We start from the raw sequence: 21582 nt of genomic DNA, 5'->3' as shown, positions 1-21582 counted from the left end.
GTATTTAATTTGACAGATTGAGGCTCGGGGAACTCGGCTGTATTCGAAGTCTCAAAACTGATGAGGAAGATCTGTGCTCCGAAACATTTCCAATAACACTCCAGCCCCTATTGTTCATAGAAATGCATGTTCACCAGCTATCCATAATGACAGATGTAATATGGCAGCATTAACTAATTAAATCTTATTTTAATTCATTGGTTGACTTTGAGTGGCTGCTGCCCATTTTATTCCACCAGAAATGTTATCAGCAGTTCTGCTCATTATTAGTTTAAAATTACGTATTCATTAGTTTCAATAAGGTGGAGATAAAATGTTATTTTTCAAGAGAATATGCTTCACAAAGTCATTACTTTAAAGGATATAAAAGCTGCGGGAGGTCAGTGTAAAATATCAGTGCTCAATTTCAAACAGACCTCAGCTCTGTTCTGCTCTCACCGGGATCTGTCAAGATAGCAAAGGCTGGAGAGATGAGGAGAAAAACGAGAATGATCAGGAGGTAGTGTTCAGGGATTTGAAACACTTACTTACAAAAAGGCATTGGAAATGGATATGTCAGGGAGCTGAAGTCTGCATCAATAAAGCTCTTTTATTGCATTCATTGCACCATAGTGAGATGCAAATGTGTGAGTAAACCCTACTATTTCTGCCTGAAATAAACAAATTTAAAATGTTAGAACCACAAACTTTGAAATTAGCATTGGACTGGTGGCCTGGAGCAATACATTTAGGCTACAGAGATGTCCCTTGCGGACTAGAGAAAGCAGGAGCATTAAAAGATCCAGGACAATGTTTCAACTTCACCGTGCTACCCGGAACAGAAATAAATATCTGCTGAAATGGTGTTACTTACATAAATAGCTCTTTTGTAATTAAACTTACTTTAAAGAGTCACTACTGGGAGTTTGGCAAGCAAAAGAGAGATTGAATTACAGCTGCTTATATAGCCCCATAAGACTGATGTTTGGATTAATTAAAAGACCTCTAGGTATTATTAAATAAATGTTGAACTCCTGTTGGTAGAACCTGACTGCTGGTATGGAATAAGCTAGGGGGCAATAATGTAACATCTGCTTTTGGAAACTGGTGCAGTTCAATGCATGGACACATTTTGTCAACCAAAGGGGAATATAATATCTCAACAGAAAGGAGATCTTGACCATCCTGATGTCTTCGCATTGTATAAAGCTCTAGAATCTGAACACATGGACTTCCAGTAAAGACATCAGTAGCAACACTTTCCATGGATCATCAAAGATAATGATAATCATTTCTGACTAAATGTAGGTCTGACATGCCACATTCTCAGAGTAAAGTCCTAACACTGGATGAATCATTCACATTTATTTCAATGAAGTAAAAGATTAAATGAGTTTCTCATTCTCCAAATACAACTGCTGCTGCCCATATTAACTTAATTCGAGACAATCCGTAAAACATGACATATGACTGATTAACCCTTTTTTATTCAGCGGGTGATTAGAAGTCGAAGCCAGTCGATGGATGCCATGGGTCACAGCAATAAGAAACAGAACACTGTCTCTACCAGTCACAGTGGCAGTTTCACCCACAACACAGGAGAAACCATCAAAGCCCCTGGCATTGTAAGTACCAGCCCCCTTTAGACTTACACACAATGAAATCAACAACAGTATAAGTACAGAAATCAGCAATATAACTTCAAAAACCAGTTCATGGAATGTTTAACTCTTTAAATACACATTTAGCAAGTCAGAGGCAAACAGAGTACATTCAAACCTAATTGTAATAGAATCCTGAAGAATCGAACTTCTTGTGTTACAATGAGGTCCATGTTCCAGTGAATGTCACACAGCGTAGAGGGGAAAAGTAAAATGGTAAGTCACGTGAAAAAGTCAACATCCAAGATCCACCAATATTCTGAGGGATAGTTAGTCATGGATGCTTTTGTACGGATACATTGAAAATAAAGAATATGTTGTCACTATTACCATAACTGAGAGAACTTTGCTCCAACTGTGTTATTTTTCTACAATATCATCACTAACAACAGTATTATAACAGGCTTAGAATATGAGCAAGAGCTATTAAACTTGTCTGTGTCATTTATACATTGTCTATAAATTATTTAGGACCACATAGAAATGCAATTTTATTTCTTTATCGTGACTGGCACAAGATTATTCTGATCAGCATAGCTTCTTCACCAAAAGTCTTTTGAATATATTTTTATTTTCAGTATCTTGCAGACCACAAACGCTAAGATATCAATGTTTTCATTGCAATTGCTAATTTGCTTTGGTGGCTGTATTTAACCCACTTTCACAAGCTCCAGAGTTCAAGTCCTAAGTCAGCCTGCCTCAGCTGGGGGAGAGGTTGGACCTGTCGATGCTCCAGGTGATAGGAGATGGCAGGACCCTATGTTCCCGATTGGAAGTAAACTTTATCAGGCAATCCCCATTTGTCATTAAAATGAGCATGAAATATAAAAGCGTAACAGAACAGGGTGAACAATAACTTTGGTATCTTTGAAATCCTTTGAGGAATTGGCCATTTGGTCTCTCAAGAATGCTCCACCATTTTAAAAGGAAACACACCTGGCTTTGTGCTTGAATGTCACTTTTCTGCCCATTTCCTCTCATCTATTTAATGGACAAATATCTTGAGCTGTGATTAGAGTCTTAACATCGGACTGAGCATCCATTACTCACCAGAACAAGGAATTCCAAACATTCACCACCTTCAAAGTGAAGATGTTTTCCCTCGGTTCAACTATTAACCTTTATCTGAAGATGTTGCTCCCAATTTGGAGCTCTCCAGCCAACTGAAACAGACGCTCAACACCTAACAGTAGGAGATAAATACTAAAGGTCAGAGGTCGTTGCACTGATGGGACTTCAGATCCAAAGCTATCACACAATACTTACCTCCTTTAGAATCATTTCAAAGCTTATTCCTTGAACACTTTACCCCAAAAAAAACACTCAAATATCAACCACAATTTGTATAGAATCACAGGATCCCCACTGTGTGGAAGCAGGCCATTTGACCCATCGTGTCCACACCAACCCTCCAAAGAGAATCAAAGCCAAACCCACCCCTTACCCTATCCCTGTAACCCTGCATTTTCCATGGCTAATCCACCTAACTCTCTCAACCCTGCACACTATGGGCAATTCAGCATGGCCAATCCACCCTAACCTGCAAATCTCTGAACTGTAAGAAGAAACTGGAACACCCAGAGGACACGGGGAGAACATGCAAATTCCACACAAGCAGTCGTCCGAGGGCGGAGTCGATCCCGGGTCCCTGGCTCATGCCCACCTTGTATGATAAAGCTTTTCCTGGTGTCAGTCCTGAACTCGCTTTGGCAAGCCCAAAGGTGTTTTATAAATATCTAAAGAACTAGAGATAACCAAAGCATATGGAGGTCCAATTGGAGAAAGCAAAGATAACCTGTGTGGGAGGTGGAAGACCTGGCTATGGTTCTTACTGACTATTTAACATCTGCCATCACAAATGGCAGTGAGGATGTAAGTGCTACAGCTAAGGAGGAGTCTGTAAAATTGAATGGGATAAACATTGAGGTGTTCAGTGTCTTTGGAAGCAGATAAATTGCCAGGCCAGGAAAAAATGTACCCAAATGGTGGCGGGTTAGGGATTCTTTTCCAGTCCTTTCTGCCTGTAGACATAGTGCCAGAAGGCTGGTGAATTAATAAGACAGCATGATTATATAAAATTAGGGGAAGGAAAATGCCAAATAATGACCATAGTCTGACTTTGGTAGCGGTCAAATTATTGGAAACATTTTGACAGAGCATGTGATTTTATGAAGATGTCACAGACAGAAGCTATGTGTTCCCTTAGTGCCAGCCATCTGTATGGTTTGTTTCCCATTGACTGCTAATTATTTTTGATTCCCCTGCATAACAAGAATCTGTCTGAAAATATTCACTGATCCCCATCTCTGCTGTCTTTTGATCGGAGTTCCAAACACTCTCAACCCACTCAGAGAAAGACTTTCTCCTTGTCTCTGCCCTGACAGAACAACCCTAATTTAAGTCCCTTGTTCTGGACTGATTCACCCTTTCCGTATTCACCTTGTTGAGACCATTCGGGATCTTGGACAATTCAATCAAGCCACCCTTTTAAATTCCAAGCTACACACTCCAAGTATCAATCTAATAATATTGCTCTGAACCACTTCCAACGCATTTACACCCTTTCTTGAATAATGAGATCAAACATAAACATGGTGTTCAATTGTGGCACTTAATTGAGTTATCTAGAAGTAAGCCTTTGTAAGTTTGAAATTAAAGAATGTTCTCTTACACACATCAAATTGACTGTAACACTGATGATATCATTGATATGTTGGAGAAAGAGTTGTAGATGGGGGTGGGAATAGGTCTGAAAGAAGGAATGTTCCACGTACCTCACAAAGAGACAGGCTCTGGGACACCTCCTCCTATCTCCTCCCAGACTAAAGAGACAGGCATAACGGGAGCCAATGTAGGTGCCCACGGCCACCCCTCTGATGTGAAGAAAATGGGAAGAATTAAAGAAGTTGTTGAGGGTGAGGACGAGCTCGGCCGGGCGGAAAAGACTGAGGGTCGGAGATGGTTCCGGCCTTTGTTCCAGGAAGAAGTGGAGAGCCCTGAGACCATCCTGACAAGGCATGGACATGGAAAGGGATTGCACGTCCATGGTAAAGAGGAGGTGGCTGGAGCCAGCAAACTGGAAATTCTGAAATTGAGGTAAAGCGTCAGAAAAATTGCTGATGTAAGTGGGAAGAGAAAACAATCAAGGTGAGGTAGGAGAAAATAACTTGTATAGGGCAGAAACAATGGGTCTACCTGGGCAGTGCTACATGTGGCTTTTGGGAAAAGGTAAGGAGCTGTATGAGGTTGAGGGTTGATGAGCTGCAAGGCTCTCAGATGTGATGATGTTGGTGACCATTGTAAACACAATGGTCTGATGATCAATAATAGGGTCGTGATCTGGGGTGGGTTGGGGATAGGAGGAGGTGTCTGACCCACCACAATGTAGAGGTTAGGTCACCAGGCAACAACAGCACCACCCTTATCAGCATTGTAATTACTACATCAGAATTGGATCTGAGAACACACAGTTCACAAGGAGAAAGGTTCCAATGGATAATGGGGGCCAAGAAATTAAGGTGACTGATGTCATATCGGCAGCTCCCAATGAGCCAGAGGGATGGGTCCAGGTTGTGGGAGACTGTTGGAGGTGAGTGAGGGGTCTGTTGGTCAGGGAGAGCACTCCAACCCAAAGAAATGGGCATTGAAGCAATGAAAGAAGATTTCAACGTCACATTGTGCCCAAACTTCATTGGGATAGAGGGATAAAACTTGGACTTTTGCAGAATACAGAATATTCAGCATCGAAGAGCAAAAGGTCAGAAGGGATGGTAAGTACCCAACAGATGATGGGGTCAGGAGAAAGGATGGAGTCAGAGAAAAGGGGAGGGGAGGAAAGTTCCCGAGGGGAGGAAGGTTCTTGAGGGGTATGGGTATCTCTGAGTTCCTCCAGCTTGTGGTCCTTGAAGCTTGAAATGAAGAGAAAACGTTTCTTGTTAGTGTCGAATGAGCCAGAGAATGAAGTGAAACCAGGGTCAGGACAGCTCTGAGCCAGCATGAGGTGGTGCTGATGGAGAGAGAGAGGTATAGTGTGTGCATGGCACTGAGTGTGGATCTCACCATGCAGTGAGAACAGTTCTGAGGAGCATTGTGGTGTTTATGTTGATTCCAACATCCTGTGTTGCAGTATAAGAGTTCTGAGATACACCCCATCTTGTTTGAGGGAAGCTATCCCCTTAAAAGTTCACTCTTGCTTGTTACTAATTGAGTTCTGATCTTTCCTTTTGTTCAGGATGAACCCTACAGACTGGAGATTCCATTGTCATTTTGTGTTGACCCATCCTTAAAGAGATTTTGTGAACCACTGAATGGCATGTCCATATTTAATTAGGTTTTGCTTTCACCTGAAGCTCAAATATCAAAGGTCACACAGATTGCAGCAGTCATCTTAAAGGTTGTTGGTGTCTAATTTTTAAAACAGTTGAATGAGTGCTCTAAACATGGTGTTTCTGTACTGACTGAGACAGAAAGGAAAGTGCTATTTGACCTATTAATTGGAGCTTTTTAAGGATGTAACCAGGAAAATGATCAAAAGGAGCAAGCTGACATATTACACTGATTTCCAAAAAGACATTCAACAAGGCACCACTGAAAAGGTTACAAAGCACGATGAGTGCTCAGGGAGTTTGAGATGATACATTCACTTGGATAGAGGATAGATTAGCAGACAGGAAGCAGGCAAGAGGGATAAATGGGACATTGGGCAAAAGTGAGGACTGCAGATGCTGAAGATCAGAGTCTAGATTAAAGTGGTGCTAGAAAAGCACAGCAGGTCAGGCAGCATCCAAGGAGCAGGAAAATGGGACATTGTCAAGTTGTTAGGATGTGACTAGTGAAGTGTTGCAAAGATCCATGTTAGGTATCAGTATGTATGCTTCATAGCAGTGACTTGAACAAAATGACAGAGTTTAAGTATTCACGTTTGCAGATGATACAAAGGCAGAAATATAACCAGTGGGAAAGACACAGAGGCTGGAAAAACATAGAGAGAGTGTGAGTGGGCAAGAAGATAACAGATGGAGGATAATGTTATTCGTTTTGCTTTTAAGGATAGAGGTAAAATATTTAAAAACGTGTGAAAGATTTAAAAGTTGGCGTTCTGAGAGAGCTGGGTGCAGTCTGAGAGGTAGTGTACACCAAGCAATTAGAAAGGTAAACAGCATACTCTGTCTTTGGAGTACAAGAATAAAGAAGTCTTATTGTAACCTTGTAGGGTTTGGTGGGACCTGACATATATTGAACAGATTGGTCTCTGTATTCAAGGAAGCAAATAATTAAACTGGGTGTAGTGAAGTGAAAGCTGACAGGGTTGGTCCCTGGGTTGAGAGAGCTGCCCTCTATGGGAGGCTAACTAAATTAATAGAGTTAAAAATCACACAACACCAGATTATAGTCCAACAGGTTTAATTGGAAGCACACTAGCTTTAGGAGCGTCGCTCCTTCATCAGGTGACAGTAGAGGGCTCAATCCTAACACACAGAATTTACAGCAAAAGTCTACAGTGTGATGTAACTGAAATTATACATTGAAAAATTGATTGTCTGTTAAGTCTTTCATCTGTTTGAATGCCATGATTGTTTCACTTCTTTCATGTGTAAGTCACAAAGCCTTTTTTAAAATGTTGCTTTCTCAGATTAGCTGTTAACAATGGTGATAACTAGACAATATGTTGAAGGTGTTAGCCCCCTGTGTTCTCTGTCTATGACCTGATGTTTAGATTGATTCTAATCTAAAAAGTGAGATAACAGAGTTTTACATTAATTCATGCAGTTTTTGAGCTCAGAGTTCTACATGAATGTATGCAGTTTTTGAGCAAAGCACAATGTAACTCTGCAAGTACAAATTCACCCCACAAAATATATGTGTGCATGTGGGTCTGTGTGTGTGTGTCTGGGTTTGGGGTTGTGAGTGTGAGAAAGTGTGTGTGTGTGTGTGTAGTGAGTGTAGTGTGTCTTAAGTCTGTGAGGGGATGCATGTGGGAGTGTGTGTGTGTCTGTAAGAGTGTGTGTGGGGTTGTCTGTGTGCGCATCTGTGTGTATGTGTGTATAAGAGTGCCTGTGTGTGTGTGTGTGTGTGTGTGTATAGTGCAATGGTGGTCACCTGTAATGTGACATTAACCCAAGGTCCCGGTTGAGGTCCTCCCTATGGGTACCGAACTTAGCTATCAGCCTCTGCTCGGCCACTTTTCTCTGCTGCCTGTCCCGAAGTCCACCTTGGAGGATGGTCACCCGAAGGTCCGAGGCTGAATGTCCTGGACCACTGAAGTGTTCCCCAACTGGGAGGGAACCCTCCTGTCTGTTGATTGTTGTGCGGTGCCCATTCATCCGTTGTCGTAGCCTTTGCTCGGTTTCCCCAATGTACCATGCCTCCGGGCATCCTTGCCTGAAAGGTATAAAATAAACAACGTTGGCTGAGTCACATGAGTACCTGCCATGTACAAGGTGGGAGGTGTTCCCACGCATAATGGTGGTATCTATGTCCACACTCTGACACATCTTGCAGCGTCTACTGTGACAGGGTTGTATGGAGTTGTCCTGAGAGCTGGGCAGTTTGCTACGAACAATGATCTGTTTGAGGTTTGGCGGTTGTTTAAAGGCAAGTAGTGGAGGTGTGGGGAAGGTCTTGGTGAGGTGCTCATCCTCATTGATAATGTGTTGCAGGTCACAAAGAACATGGCGTAATTTTTCAGCTCCTGGGAAATACTGAACAACGAAGGGTACCCTGAAATCATAAATTAATAGAATGAGAGAATATCTTGTGGAAATTTCAGGATCTTGAAGAGATTTGACAGCATGAATACTGAGAGGCTGATTCTCTCAGGCTGGGAATCTAGGAACAGGATCACAGAGCCTGGATAAGTGGCCAATGAGATGAAGAGAAAGATAATGGAAGCTCCATTGTTGATTGTATTTAAGACAAGAATAGAGAGGTTTCTGATCTCTCAGGGAATTAAGGGATAATAGAGAATCGACAGAAAGTGGACTGAAACCCAAGATGAGCCATGATTGGATTGAACATAATGGAGCAGGTCTGATAGGCTGAATGGTCTACTCCAGCTCCCATCTCTTTTGTTTTTATGGGGCAGTAGAAAATCGATCTTTAGTAAGGCCTAGGTTAATCAAGCAGTATTAGTTAGAACTTAAAGTATTAGTTGCAGAATTCGTTTTGAGGAGGAACAAGGCAGAAAGTACATTTAAATGATTTTACTTTGACATTTGACAAAGTCCCACATGGTTAAGACTGGTCGTAAAATCCAATGTTATCCAAGAGAAAGTTAGGCCTGAAGGTGGCACGGTGGTTCAGTGGTTAGCACTGCTTCCTCACAGTGCCAGGGACCCGGGTTCGATTCCTGCCTTGGGCGACTGTCAGTGGTGTTTGCAGATTCTCCCTGCGTTGTCTGTGTGGGTTTCCTCCAGATGCTCCAGTTTCCTCCCACAATCCAAAGACGTGCAAGTTAGGCAAATTGTCCATACTGTTCAGGGATGTGTAGGTTGGGTGCATTAGTCAGGGATAAATGTAGAGTAATAGGCTAGGGGAATGGGTCTGGGTGGATTACTCTTTGGAGGGTCAGTGTGTACTTGTTGGGTCGAAGGGCCTGTTTCCACACTGTAGGGATTCTATGATTGATTCAAAGTTTACTCACTGGCAAGACACAAATGGTAATGGTTAATTGGTGTTTTACTGACTGGAAACTGTTTCCAATTGGTTTCTTTTGGGGCACAGTACCCGGCCCATTGCTTTCCATCTTAAGGATCAATGATTTAAACTTAAATGTTCGGACGTCGTGGATGAGACAAAATTTGCTGTGTGGTTCATGGCGAGGAGAAAGATTGTTGACTTTACAAAGGTGTCAAGGAGTTGGTAAAGTGGACAGAAAAATGGCAAATGGAAATAATTCTCGAGGCATGAAATGTTGTGTTTGGAAGGACAAACAATGGCAAGGTTGGCTCCTGACAGGTGTGGAAGAACAGAAGGTCTACAGATCTTTAAAGGTAGCAGGACAATGAGAATCTGAAATTCAAAGCCTGAAAGGGTGCTCTATGCAGAATCCCTGCAGGTCGATAAGCCAAGAGCTGGGAGTACAGGTTAGATTGCTTCTTATCTGCTAGTATAGGCATGGTGAGCTGAATGGTCTCCTGCACTATGTTTCTATTTTCATGCTACGCAATTGTGATTTAAGGTAAATTGTGGTGGTTTATCAACTTTATAGATTTTCATTCAGTCAAATGAAATGTAAAAAATGTGCTGAAGTAGGTAGTGATTCAGTAAATCTGTCAGCAGTCTAAGGTTTAAACATAAATGGTATTAAATGGTTTAAAATCCTTATTGTCTGCTTTCAGTCCCATCATCATGTTTACATACTTGCTATTGCCCTCATTGGACTGTGTACTCTCAGTCGCTTGTTGCACTTTATCTGTTAATTCCAGCGGAACAGATCACAACATATTTGGCAAAGTGACTGGCAGTTTAGAAAAGAAAGTGCAAATGTTCATGATAAGGAACAAGAACTGTGGAATAAACACCGGGAATGCTGGGGAAACTCAGCAGGTCTGGCAGTGACTGTGGATGGAGAAACAGAGTTAATATTTCTAGTCTAATATGACTCTGCTGAATTCTTTGATTAAAAAGTCATACCAGATGTTTTTCTCTCTACCGACACTGCCAGACCTGCTGAATTTCTCCAGCATTCTCTGTGTTTGCTTAAGATTTTCAGCATCTGCAGAATTTTATCTCTATTCAAACTATGGAATGATGGGTTTTTATTGGGATTTTGTTGGTCATGGTGATGGTTAGAATGTCTAATTGCTTCTGGACTGGCCAACGTCTTGACCTGGATGTTACTGAGAGATTGACAGTAGAAAGGTTTATGGTGTGAATATTTAAAGTTGTTAAAATAATCAACTTTTCCTGAAATTGAGGGGCCTTGTGCAGTGATAGTGTCCATAGCTCTGAGCCAGAAGGCCTGCTTTGGAATCCCACCTGCTCCTGAGGAGTGTGATAATGGAAACTATCTTCCTGCAATCCTGTGGGAATGTGTGGATGCTGAGTGACGATAAAGTATTATCCTGGCTCTAATGACCTGTCAACTTTCACTTTTTAACTTGTCGCACCATGATGGGACAGGAATGGTGTCAAAATTGGGTCAGTTTCTGTTACATCTTGGTTACATTATTTGGAAAGGGACCACATTGCTAACCACTTGAAGTACTGGCCTGTCTCAGGTTCAAGACCAGTCAGAGAGCCACTGGACTCTGACAATCTGTTGTGGAAAGGTTTTTATTGGAGAGATATCTGCAGCTATCATTATGTGCAATTTATGTTAGTTGCTGTAACAAACTTATGGTTTTTATTGGTTTCATGCAGCTTTACAGATTAGTTTGCTGACAGTTTACAACTTCAGCATCTGATTTTATTACTCTTGGCCATAGTAACTAATTGGTACACAAAATGTAATACCACAAGCAAATATTGTAAAACAAAGTTTTTGTTTGTCCTTTGCCCACAAATGCCATGGTTCAGTGCTTGGCAGGACTGAAGGGTTTTCTAAAGCAACATGTACTGCCAGGTCCTACCCCAGCTCACACAGTTAACTGGGCAATGCCACCAACTTGGAGTTGATTCCAAAAAAGCTGTTTTGATATCAGTGTTTAAATTGACTGATAAACTATTCTGGGAGAAATGATCACATCCACAAAATCAACTGAGTGGCACAGTGAGCTAAAAGTTAACCTTTCACCTCTGGGCCTTGGGTTCACATCTTGCAAAGGTTAGTGGGATAGAAATGCTCATAGATGTTTAGAGCATAAAAAGTGGCCGTTCAGCCCACTGTGTCCATGCTATATAAGCCCATTTCCCAGCTGTTGGCCCATAATCCTGAAGGTCATGGCAATGCAAGTGAACATCTAAACACTGCTGAAATGTTACGAGAGTTTCTGACTCAACCAAATTCTCAGACCGTGAGATCCAGACTCCCATCATACTCTGCATGAAAACAGTTCTCCTCAAATTTCCTCTTAACCTTCCACAGCTGTGCTCCTGGTTATTGACCCCTCTATTAAGAGAAAAAGTACCTTCCTCTCCAACCTATCCCTGCCCCTCTCAACCGTTGCTGCTTGAAGGGAAACAACTACAGCTTCTCCAAAGCTCCTCAGAGCTTAGATCCTCTATTCCAGACCGTATCCTGGTAAATCCCTCTGCATCCTGTCTAGTGCAATTACATCCTTCCTGTAACATGGTGACCAGAACAGCACACAGCACACTTGTGGCCTAACCAACAATCGATACATTTCGAGTATAGCCTCTTTGCTCTTGTGTTCCGTGTCTTAGTTAATAAAGTCAATTATCCCATATTCCTCCTTAACTACCTAATCTATCTGTCTTGCTGCCTTTAGGGATCTGTGAACGTGCATACCAAGGTCTCACTGGTTTTCAGTACATCGTTATCTGGTCTATGTTTCCTCTACATCCCAGACTCACTCACATGTTTTTACTTCTAATTCCATCTCCACTTCACTGTCTTTAACTACATATCAGGATTCCATCCCCTCAGCAAACTGGTTTAACCAAGAAAAGGTGACTGCCTAGTGGCACTGTCACCAGACTAGTATTCCAGAGAGACTGATAACGTTACAGAGATGCCACTTCCAATCTCACCAAATAGTCGAAAGTGAATTCAATGAAAAAAAATCTGGATTTAAATGTTTTAATGATGAGCATGAAATGATTGTGGCCTTTACCTTGACTGGCCTACATATGACTTCAGATCCACAACTAGCTCCTAACTGTCCTCTGAAAGGGCCTAGAAAGCCACTCTATTGTATCAATAATTCCAAAGGAAAAAAGAAATGAAGTTGATCTGACTGCTTGGCATCAACCAAAGAATGATAATGGTGAAAACAGCCCTGTCTCCCTCATTAACATCTGGAAGCTAATGCCAAATCTGGGAGAGCTGTCTCACAGACTAGTCAAGCAACAGCCTGACACAGTCATTCTGATGGAATCAGACCTCACAGACCATGTCCGAGACCCCACCATCACCATCCTGTCCCACCAGTAGAACAGACCCAGCAGAGATGGTGGCACAGTGGGATACAGTTGGGAGGGAGTTGCTCCCATGAAGTCTCAAGTCATCAGGTCAAATGTGGACAAGAAACCTCTTGCGTATTACTGTATACTGTTCTCCCTTGGCTGTTGAGTCATTGCTCCTCCATTTTGAACAACATGGAGAAAGTACTGAGGGAGGCAAAGGTGCAAAATGTACCCAGGGTGGGGGATTTCAATATCGACCACCAAGGGTGGATCAGCAGCACCATTATTGATCGAGCTGGTTGGATTGTAAAGGATACAGCTGCTAGACTGGGTTGTGACAGGTGGTGAGGGAACCAACAAGAGGGAAAAACATACTTGACCTCATCTTTGCCAACCTGCCAGCTGCAGATGTATCTGTCCATGACAGAATCAGTAAGAGTGACCACCGTACAGTGTCTGTGGAGACGAAGTCCTGCTTTTACATTGAGAATAACCTCCATGTTGTGTGGCACTATCACCGTGCTGAATGGGACAGACTTTTAACATGAGGTGCTGTGGGCCATCAACAGCAGCAGAATTGTACTCCATCACAATCTGTAACCTCATGGTCAGATCAGGCAGGTCAGGCAGTATCTTTGTAGAGAGAAACAGCATTAACTTTTAAGATCATTAACTTTTCATCAAAATACCCATTCTCATTAGTTTAGCATTCCCAGCTGTTCCTGTATTGAACCTCATGTTCCCCCTGATCTATGGTGTTTTTTCAAATTGTGTACAAAACAAATCGAGAGCCATTCCCATGATGGTCTTATGCTGTAGCATGTATTCTCATCTTTCCTAACTGTGTATTTGGCTTGAAGATGTAAGAGTAGATATAGGCCATTCAGCCCATCAAATCAAATTCATTGAGATCTATTTCCAATCTGATAATCCTCATTCTCCACTTTCCTGTCCTATCTCCATAGCTGGTTCCCTTACTGATGAAAAATCTATCTTAGCCCTGAATATGTTTAAATGACGCAGCCTCGACAGCAAAAGATTACCCAGATTGACTACCCTTTTGGGAGAAAAATAATACATTATTATGCTCCCATTTTGGGATTAAAGCACCTAGCGATTGAGTTAATGCAGAACAATAATTTACCTATGGTATGTTCACACTCATTTGTAATCTGTGCTGCCCAAAATCCATCAAAACAGGAACATGTTGCATCTTTTGCAAAATTCAAGGCAGTTGGTGATTGTTTACTTGTTAAATATTGCCATAAAAATTAAACTGATCCAGACCCTCTCCTCATTGCTGATTTACTCAGCAGTGTTATATGCCACTTGGAGACAGATAACCTTTAACGAGAAATTTGAATTTCCAGTGACTCAGTCAAAGAGTTTCAGGACAAAATTTCATATTTTAAGGCTTTAACTGTAAGAAACCAGCCAAAAGTCATCTTAGACTGGATCTTACTGGTTGCCTACTAAGTGGGTGGTACGGTGGCACAGTGGTTAGCACTGCTGTCTCACAGCGCCAGAGACCCGGGTTCAATTCCCGCCTCAGGCGACTGATTGTGTGGAGTTTGCACATTCTCCCCATGTCTGCGTGGGTTTCCTCCGGGTGCTCCGGTTTCCTCCCACAGTCCAAAGATGTGCAGGTCAGGTGAATTGGCCATGCTAAATTGCCCGTAGTGTCAGGTAAGTGGTAGATGTAGATGTAGATGTCGGGGTATGGGTGGGTTGCGCTTCAGCGGGTCAGTGTGGACTTGTTGGGCCGAAGGGCCTGTTTCCACACTGTAAGTAATCTAATCTAATCTAATCTAAACTTCAAAAAAGAGATCCTTTCTTAATTTGATAATACAACTGATCCCATCATTTAATCCCGTCAATCTAACCCACTTCTAGCAGCAGACAACTCCTCCCAGTCACATCAGGGAAGTTCCTCCAGTGTCTATAAACCCCAGCTGGTCCCATCTCCTTTACCAGGGAACAAGCTTCTGCCTGTTGACTAACAGAGACCGCCTGTGCTGTTCTCAGGGGGCTGCTGGTTTCCTGACTCTGCTTTCTCTGTGTCCAGGTGTGAACACTGCCACTTGTTTTTCAGTAGGACTTGGCCAAGGACCTGGTTTCACCTTCAGTTCACAGTCAGGAAAACCAATACATCAAATCCCCTCTCTGTTAATCCATTTCAGTTTGAATTAAAGAAAACAGTTTAAAACTTCAACATTTTATTTTTAAGAAAACTTACAGTGGTAAAATGAGAGTCAGGTTTATGCAGGGAATTCCCATCACAACCTATGACCCGGAAGCTGTACTGCACAGACCCAAAGCCAATCATAGGCACTGGAGGAAGCTCCTTCAGCTCCTCCAGCTTGTTCCATCGATAGTAATTGATCTGTAGCTTAACTCTTCCCCACCTAACCCCGCCTATCCCCTCCACACCCACCCTTGATTCCAGAATTCTGAATATATATGTCTCATAGGATCAATCTTTATTCTGCAATGTTTCAGTTGGACCAATATGAATACTTCTGAGGGACAGTCACAATTTCCTACTGCCATTTATGTGAACACTTTGTTCCTTCTCTCAAGCCTTTGACAAACTCATAATCTGTAAAACCCACCTTTGCAATTCTCTTGGATGTGTGCCAGCAACACGTCCCACTTTTTAAAAATCATTTGAAAATGTAAAAAGAGCAGGTACTGTGTTGGACTAGACTGTTGAAGTATAATTTGTGCAAACCTTTTCATATTTACAATGACACCACACAATCAGAGACATTTGTACTCTTGGCAAAGCTCCTAGTTCACATGACAATCATTTTCAATTTCTGTCATGAAATCGAATTGGAAGAATTTGCTCATATTTTGTGTTCAATTCTGTAGAATTCTAGATGGCAGACCTTGTTAAATTACGTGATACTTCAGTAGACTCCTATACTCCAATCCCTATACAAACTGAAATCTTTGATGCAGAATAACAATTATGGTCTCTATGGAAAAAAAATTAACAAAGAAAATCATATTTAAATTCATCTGCCCAATGCCATCCGCACAAAGGTATGCTAACTGTTTTACACATGACCTACTGTGTGATCTGATGTGTTCGTGTTCTGATATTATGCAGCAGGTACAGCAGGTGGTTGTGGTTATTAATCACAGCCTTTCCGTTCTGCTGCAGTCTGCTTGACAAAGTCACCACGGTTAAGAGGTTGCAACCTATAGCAGAGATTTCAAATGTTAATGAATGAATGAGCAGCTAGAAATGGAGTGATTACCAATGAGATTGATCAGTTCCACTGTGTGTACTTGTATGATTGGTCAGTCTGCCATATCTCTGGGATGGGAATCCCAATGGGACCTGTCAGAACACACTGTCTCACTGAGCATGGGAACCAATCAGAAACTTGGTCCAATTCAACTGTGTTGCAACATTAGCAATAGTAAAGTTTTGTTGTAAAAAGTCTAGATCATTTTTTAGTCTCTTAAATGGAGAGCAAAGTGAAAGCAGTTCACTATCACATGTTTCACACTATTATACAAACAGGTCATCAACATTTCCAACTTAGGCTAACATTGTGTGTAGGTGACCTTTGAACAGGTCTGTCCTTGCTGCTCTAACAGAAGATGGACAGGAATGACACAAAGCCAGGTCCTCTGATTTAATCTGCCTCTCTGTGGAGAACTGTGTGTGTTTACAAAGGAACTACAATTCCACTTGCAGTGGCTAGTGGAGAAACTGGGTTTTTGGAACCACCAATAGATTACAAATGAAATTGCATGCTTCAAAGTCGTATTGCTGTGGTTTTGTTAGCAGGATATTTATAATAGAGAAACTTCAGCTTTCTTACCTAAAAAATAATTTCAACTCAGATTTGCAAAGAGTTACTCCGACATCTTTGAACTGTACCATCATGAAATACCATCTGAAATTGGCTGTATACACCCTATGTTACCCTTGGCAGGCTAGTTAAAACTGGCCAGACTCAACATTAGGCAAATATGCTCCTGTGGTGTCAATGATCTGGTGGAATTCTACACTTAACATCATTTTTCTATTCAGTCGAACTGAAGAAGTAGTAAGTGTCAAATCAAACATTTGGTTAGAACAGTTTTTTGTAATGTTTAGGAGATACTTTATGTTTGAAATTAGAGTCATAGAATCCTATAGCACAGAGACAGGCCCTTTGGCCCAAACTGATCCACGCCGACCAAAATGTCTATCCACGCTAACCCCATTTCCCTGCACTTGACCCATATCCTTCTAATCCTTTCCTATCCATGTATTTGTCCAAATGCTTTTTTAAATATTGTTAACATACCTGCCTCAACCACTTCCACTGGCTGCTCATTCCATGTGCGCACCACCCTCTGTGTAAAAATGTTGCCTCTCAGGTTCCCTTTTATTCTTTCCACTGTAATCTTAAACTGATGCCCTCTAGTCCTTGATTCCCCCACCCTGGGAAAAAGACTGAGTGCATTCACCCTATCCATACCTCTCATGATCTTATATACCTCTATAAGGTCCTCTCTCAGTCTCCTAAGCTCGAAAGATAAAAGTCCTAGCTTGTCCAACTTCTCCCTAAAACTCAGACTATTGAGTCCAGGCAACATCCTTGTAAATTTTCTGTGCACTCTTTCCAATTTAATAACATCCTTCTTATAACAAGGTGACCAAAACTGAACACAATACTCCAAGTGTGGCCTCACCAATGTCTTGTACAACTGCAACATAACTTTCCAACTTCTGTACTTCTATACTCAATTGAAAATGTGTCTTGGATATTAGATTAGATTATATTGATTAGATTAGATTAGATTAGATTAGATTACTTACAGTGTGGAAACAGGCCGTTCGGCCCAACAAGTCCACACTGCCCCGCCGAAGCGCAACCCACCCGTACCCCTACATCTACATCTACCCCTTACCTAACACTATGGGCAATTTAGCATGGCCAATTCACCTGACCTGCACATCTTTGGACTGTGGGAGGAAACCGGAGCACCCGGAGGAAACCCACGCAGACACGGGGAGAACGTGCAAACTCCACACAGTCAGTCGCCTGAGGCGGGAATTGAACCCGGGTCTCTGGCGCTGTGAGGCAGCAGTGCTAACCACTGTACCACCGTGCCGCCCACAGTGCTAACCACTGTACCACCATGCCGCCCACGGTGTTCAATGTTCCCATGCCTTGTGTTTTGTTTTTGCAAGGCAAGCTAAGTTAGTGTGAAGCAGAGTTGGTGAGCTGCTCTGCTCTTCTGAAAATAATATCAATGTTGGGTTTTAGTTCTGTGTGTCACTGCTTGCTCAGCAAGTGACCAGCGATTGCCAGCAGAATCTACAAATGGGATCTAAATCTCAAAGTCTGATCCCGTTCCTGCTTGATGCAGAAGGATTGTTGGATATTAATGGGGTATAAGGCCCTGACTAATTCTCTCTGTCCAAGCTGAGTGATGAGATGAGCTAGCAGTTCAGGGATTGAATCTCTTTGTGTTCACTGATGCACTGAGGTGCAGTTTGGGAATGTGGTGGACCAGGAGGAAGTGAATGTGGTGTTCCATTATTGCAAGTTGGCTGTTTTTGAAGATGAATTGTGTTTTTCCTGTTTCTGTGATGATAGAGAGCTGCTTTCAGGGTAATCACTCTGGGCCTGAATTCAGAACTGTTGCTATACGTTGAAAGACATTCAACATTATAAATATTAAACATTTTTCAGAATCAGGGCCCATGATAAATTAGGACCTAACACCAACTCTCTTCAAGCACACTGGCAAGTGGCAGAAGCTGTCTTTATCATTTTTGTACCTCTCGTGAGATATAATACCATAAAGTACAGGAGAAGAATTAAGCCATTCAGCCCATTGAATTCTGGTCCGCCCTTCAATCATGGCTGATACATTTCTCAACTCCATTTTCCTGACTTCTCCCATAACCCTTGATCCCCTTACCATTCAGGAACCTATCTATCTTGGTCTTACATATACTCAATGACTTGGCCTCCACAGCTCTCTGTGGTAATGAGTTCCACAGATTAACCACCCTCTGGCTGAAGACATTTCTCCTCATCTTAGTTCAAATTGGTCATCCCTTCACTCTGAAGCTGTGCCCCTGGGTTCTCATCTCTCCTACTAATGGAGACATCTTCTCCACATCCATTCTATCAAGGCCTCTCAATATTCTGTAGGTTTCAATGAGAATATCCCTCATCCTTCTAAACTCCATTGTGTACAGACCCAAAGACTTCAACCGCTCCTCATATGATAAGTTCATTATCCCAGAACCCCCGCTGGACCCTCTCCAAGGCCAGGAAATCCTTCCTTAGATACAGGCACGAAACTGTTCACAATATTCCAAATGCGGCCTGACCAAAGCATTATTCAGCCTCTGCTCTTGTATTTTCGCTATCTTGAAATGAATGCTAACATTGCATTTGCATTCCGAACTGTCAACTGAACCTGCATGTTAGCCTTAAGAAAATCCTGAACTAGGACACCCAGGTCTCTTTGTGCTTCAGATTTCCAAAGTCTTTTCTCCATTTATAAAATAATCTATGCCCCTATTCCTCCTACTAAAATGCATAACCTCACACCTACCCACGCAGTATTCCACCTATCACTCTCCCAGCCTGACCAAGTCCTTTATAGTCTCCCCACCTCCTCAGCACTACCTGTCCCTCCATCTGTCTTTGTGTCATCTGGAAATATAACAACAATACTCTCAATTCCTTTGTCCGGTCCATTAACGTATAATGTGAATAGTTGTGGTCCCATTAGTCACTGATTGCAATCCTGGAAAAGACTCCTTTATCCCCACTCTGTGCCTTCTATCAGTCAACCAATCCTCCATCCATGTCAGTACCTTGCCCCTTATACAATGGGTTCTTATTTAGCTCCTGTGCAGCACCTTCTCATAGGCCTCTGGAAATCCAAATAGATCATTTCCACTGGATCTCCTTTGTCTAACTTGCTCAGTACCTCCTCAAAGAATTCTAACAGATTTGTCAGGCGCAACCTCCCCTTAACTCAGCTCTATTTTATCCTGCACCTCCAAGTACTTCACAGTCTCATCCTTAAGGGTGGACACTCAATTCTTACTGATGACCAAGGTCAGGCTAACCAATCTATAATTTCCTGTTTTCTACCTCCCTCCCTTCTTAAACAGGGGTGTTATATTGGTCATTTTCCAGTCCTCTTAGACCCTCCCTGACTCCAGTGATTCCTGAAAGAGCTCCACCAATCACTCCCACAATCTCCTCAGCTAACTCCTTGAGAACCCCAGGGTGTCATCCATCTGGTCAAGGTGATTTATTCACTTTTGGATATTTCAGCTTCCCCAGCACCTTCTCTTAAGTGATGGCCACTACACGTACCTCTGGCCCTGACTCTCTTGAAGTTCTGATATGCCGATGATGTCTTCCATTGTGAGAACTGATGGAAAGTATCTGTTCAGTTCCTGCTCCAATTCTTCATTCCCCATTACTCCTTTTTCTGTCTCATTTTTCCATCAGTCCAGTATCCACTGTCGGCTTTCTCTTACCTTTTGTATTTCTGAACGTTCTCTTGTAATCTTCCTTTATATTACCAGCTAGCTTACTCTCATATTTCACCTTCTCCTCTTTTATTGCTTTCTTTGCTGATTTTTAAAGACTTCCCAATTCTCTGACTTCCCACTTAGCTTCACCACATTATATGCTTTGTTTTGAGCTGACTTCCCTTGTCGTCTTGTCCTGCCCTCAGTGTGCTGCTTCTTCCTCTGAATGAATCTCTGCTGTGCTCCCGAATTACCTCCAGAAACTCCTGCCATTGCTGCTCCACCATCTTCCCTGCCAGATTCCCCATCCAATCAACTCTGGCCAGCTCCTCCCTCATATCTTTGTAGTTAGTTTTACTCAATTTGTAATGACAAATTACAAATGACTCTGGCTTCTCCCTCTCAAACTGCTGGGTGAATTCTATCATATTATGATCACTGCCCCCTGGGGGTTCCTTCACCTTAAGCTTCCTAATCAAGTTTGCCTCATTCCATGTCATCAAATCCAGAATTTCTTGTTCTCTAATGGGCTCCAACACAAGCTGCTCCAAAAAAACTATCTCTTTGACATTCCACAAATTCCTTTTCTTGGGATCGACAATCAGCCTGATTTTCCCAGTCCACCTGCATATTGAAGTCCCACATGATTATTGTAATAGTTTCTTTTCTACCTCGTGATTTATTTAATAGTAGTCCACTGGATTAACCCATTGCAAAGTCTAAAATGATACAATAAAATTGCCACCGTACTGTCTGTAAGGTGTAACTTTGGATGATGTAAGTCCAATGAAAACATTGTTAATTAATATGCAAAGAATTGCTCTTCCATTTATTATTTAGAGATTTCCAAAACTCTCTTCAAGAAATCAGACCACCTAATCCAAACTTGCAGGCTGGTAATGCTGCTGCTTTAACCAGCAGTTGGGAAGGTGACTGTATGTCACTGTCCAGGAGGATGTACATTGAGAGTTCTCACGAAGAGTTCTAAGTGTGATTGCTCTTCAGATTTCTCAGGTTTACAGTTCACTAACATTGCGGCTGCTTTGTGGTTTGTGCAGAGCATGTAGATTCCATGTAAAGCAATATATAGATGAACTGTCAGGGAGTGGGATGCAGATTGTGTCTGTGACCTGCTGTGCAATGGGCTCCCACTCTCGCGCTGTGCTTTAGGGAAGCACCAAATGAAGACCTTATATTCTGCTGGGAGGGGAATCCAGGTGAGTCACTAAGCTGTTTTTCTGCCTTTTGCAGGCCCCTACACCATGACACTAGCTGAGGTCTGGTTGAGAAATCTCTAACCTCTCCTCTTGGCCTTGGGTTGGTTTGAAAGGTTGGGCACTCAACAGGAAGCAAAGGAAAAACAATCCGTTTAAAAAATATTGTAAATATGTACTT

The 21582-nt window shown here is 42.2% G+C and overlaps 1 protein-coding gene across 23 annotated transcripts in view; it reads left to right on the top strand.

Annotated features, from left to right (window-relative positions):
• rap1gapa (RAP1 GTPase activating protein a) overlaps positions 1–21582 on the top strand; it is a 558062-nt gene that overhangs the window by 488604 nt on the left and 47876 nt on the right. For all 23 annotated transcript variants that reach the window (XM_072585952.1, XM_072585944.1, XM_072585950.1 and 20 more), the window contains one exon: positions 1473–1604. In XM_072585952.1, the coding sequence (XP_072442053.1) occupies positions 1473–1604 (132 nt within the window). The remainder of the gene's footprint in view (positions 1–1472; positions 1605–21582) is intronic.

This window comes from Chiloscyllium punctatum, chromosome 16 (assembly GCF_047496795.1).
Source record: "Chiloscyllium punctatum isolate Juve2018m chromosome 16, sChiPun1.3, whole genome shotgun sequence".
Lineage (NCBI taxonomy): Eukaryota > Metazoa > Chordata > Chondrichthyes > Orectolobiformes > Hemiscylliidae > Chiloscyllium > Chiloscyllium punctatum.
Note: the sequence above shows the minus strand (reverse complement) of the source record. Positions and strands in the feature narration are given on the sequence as shown.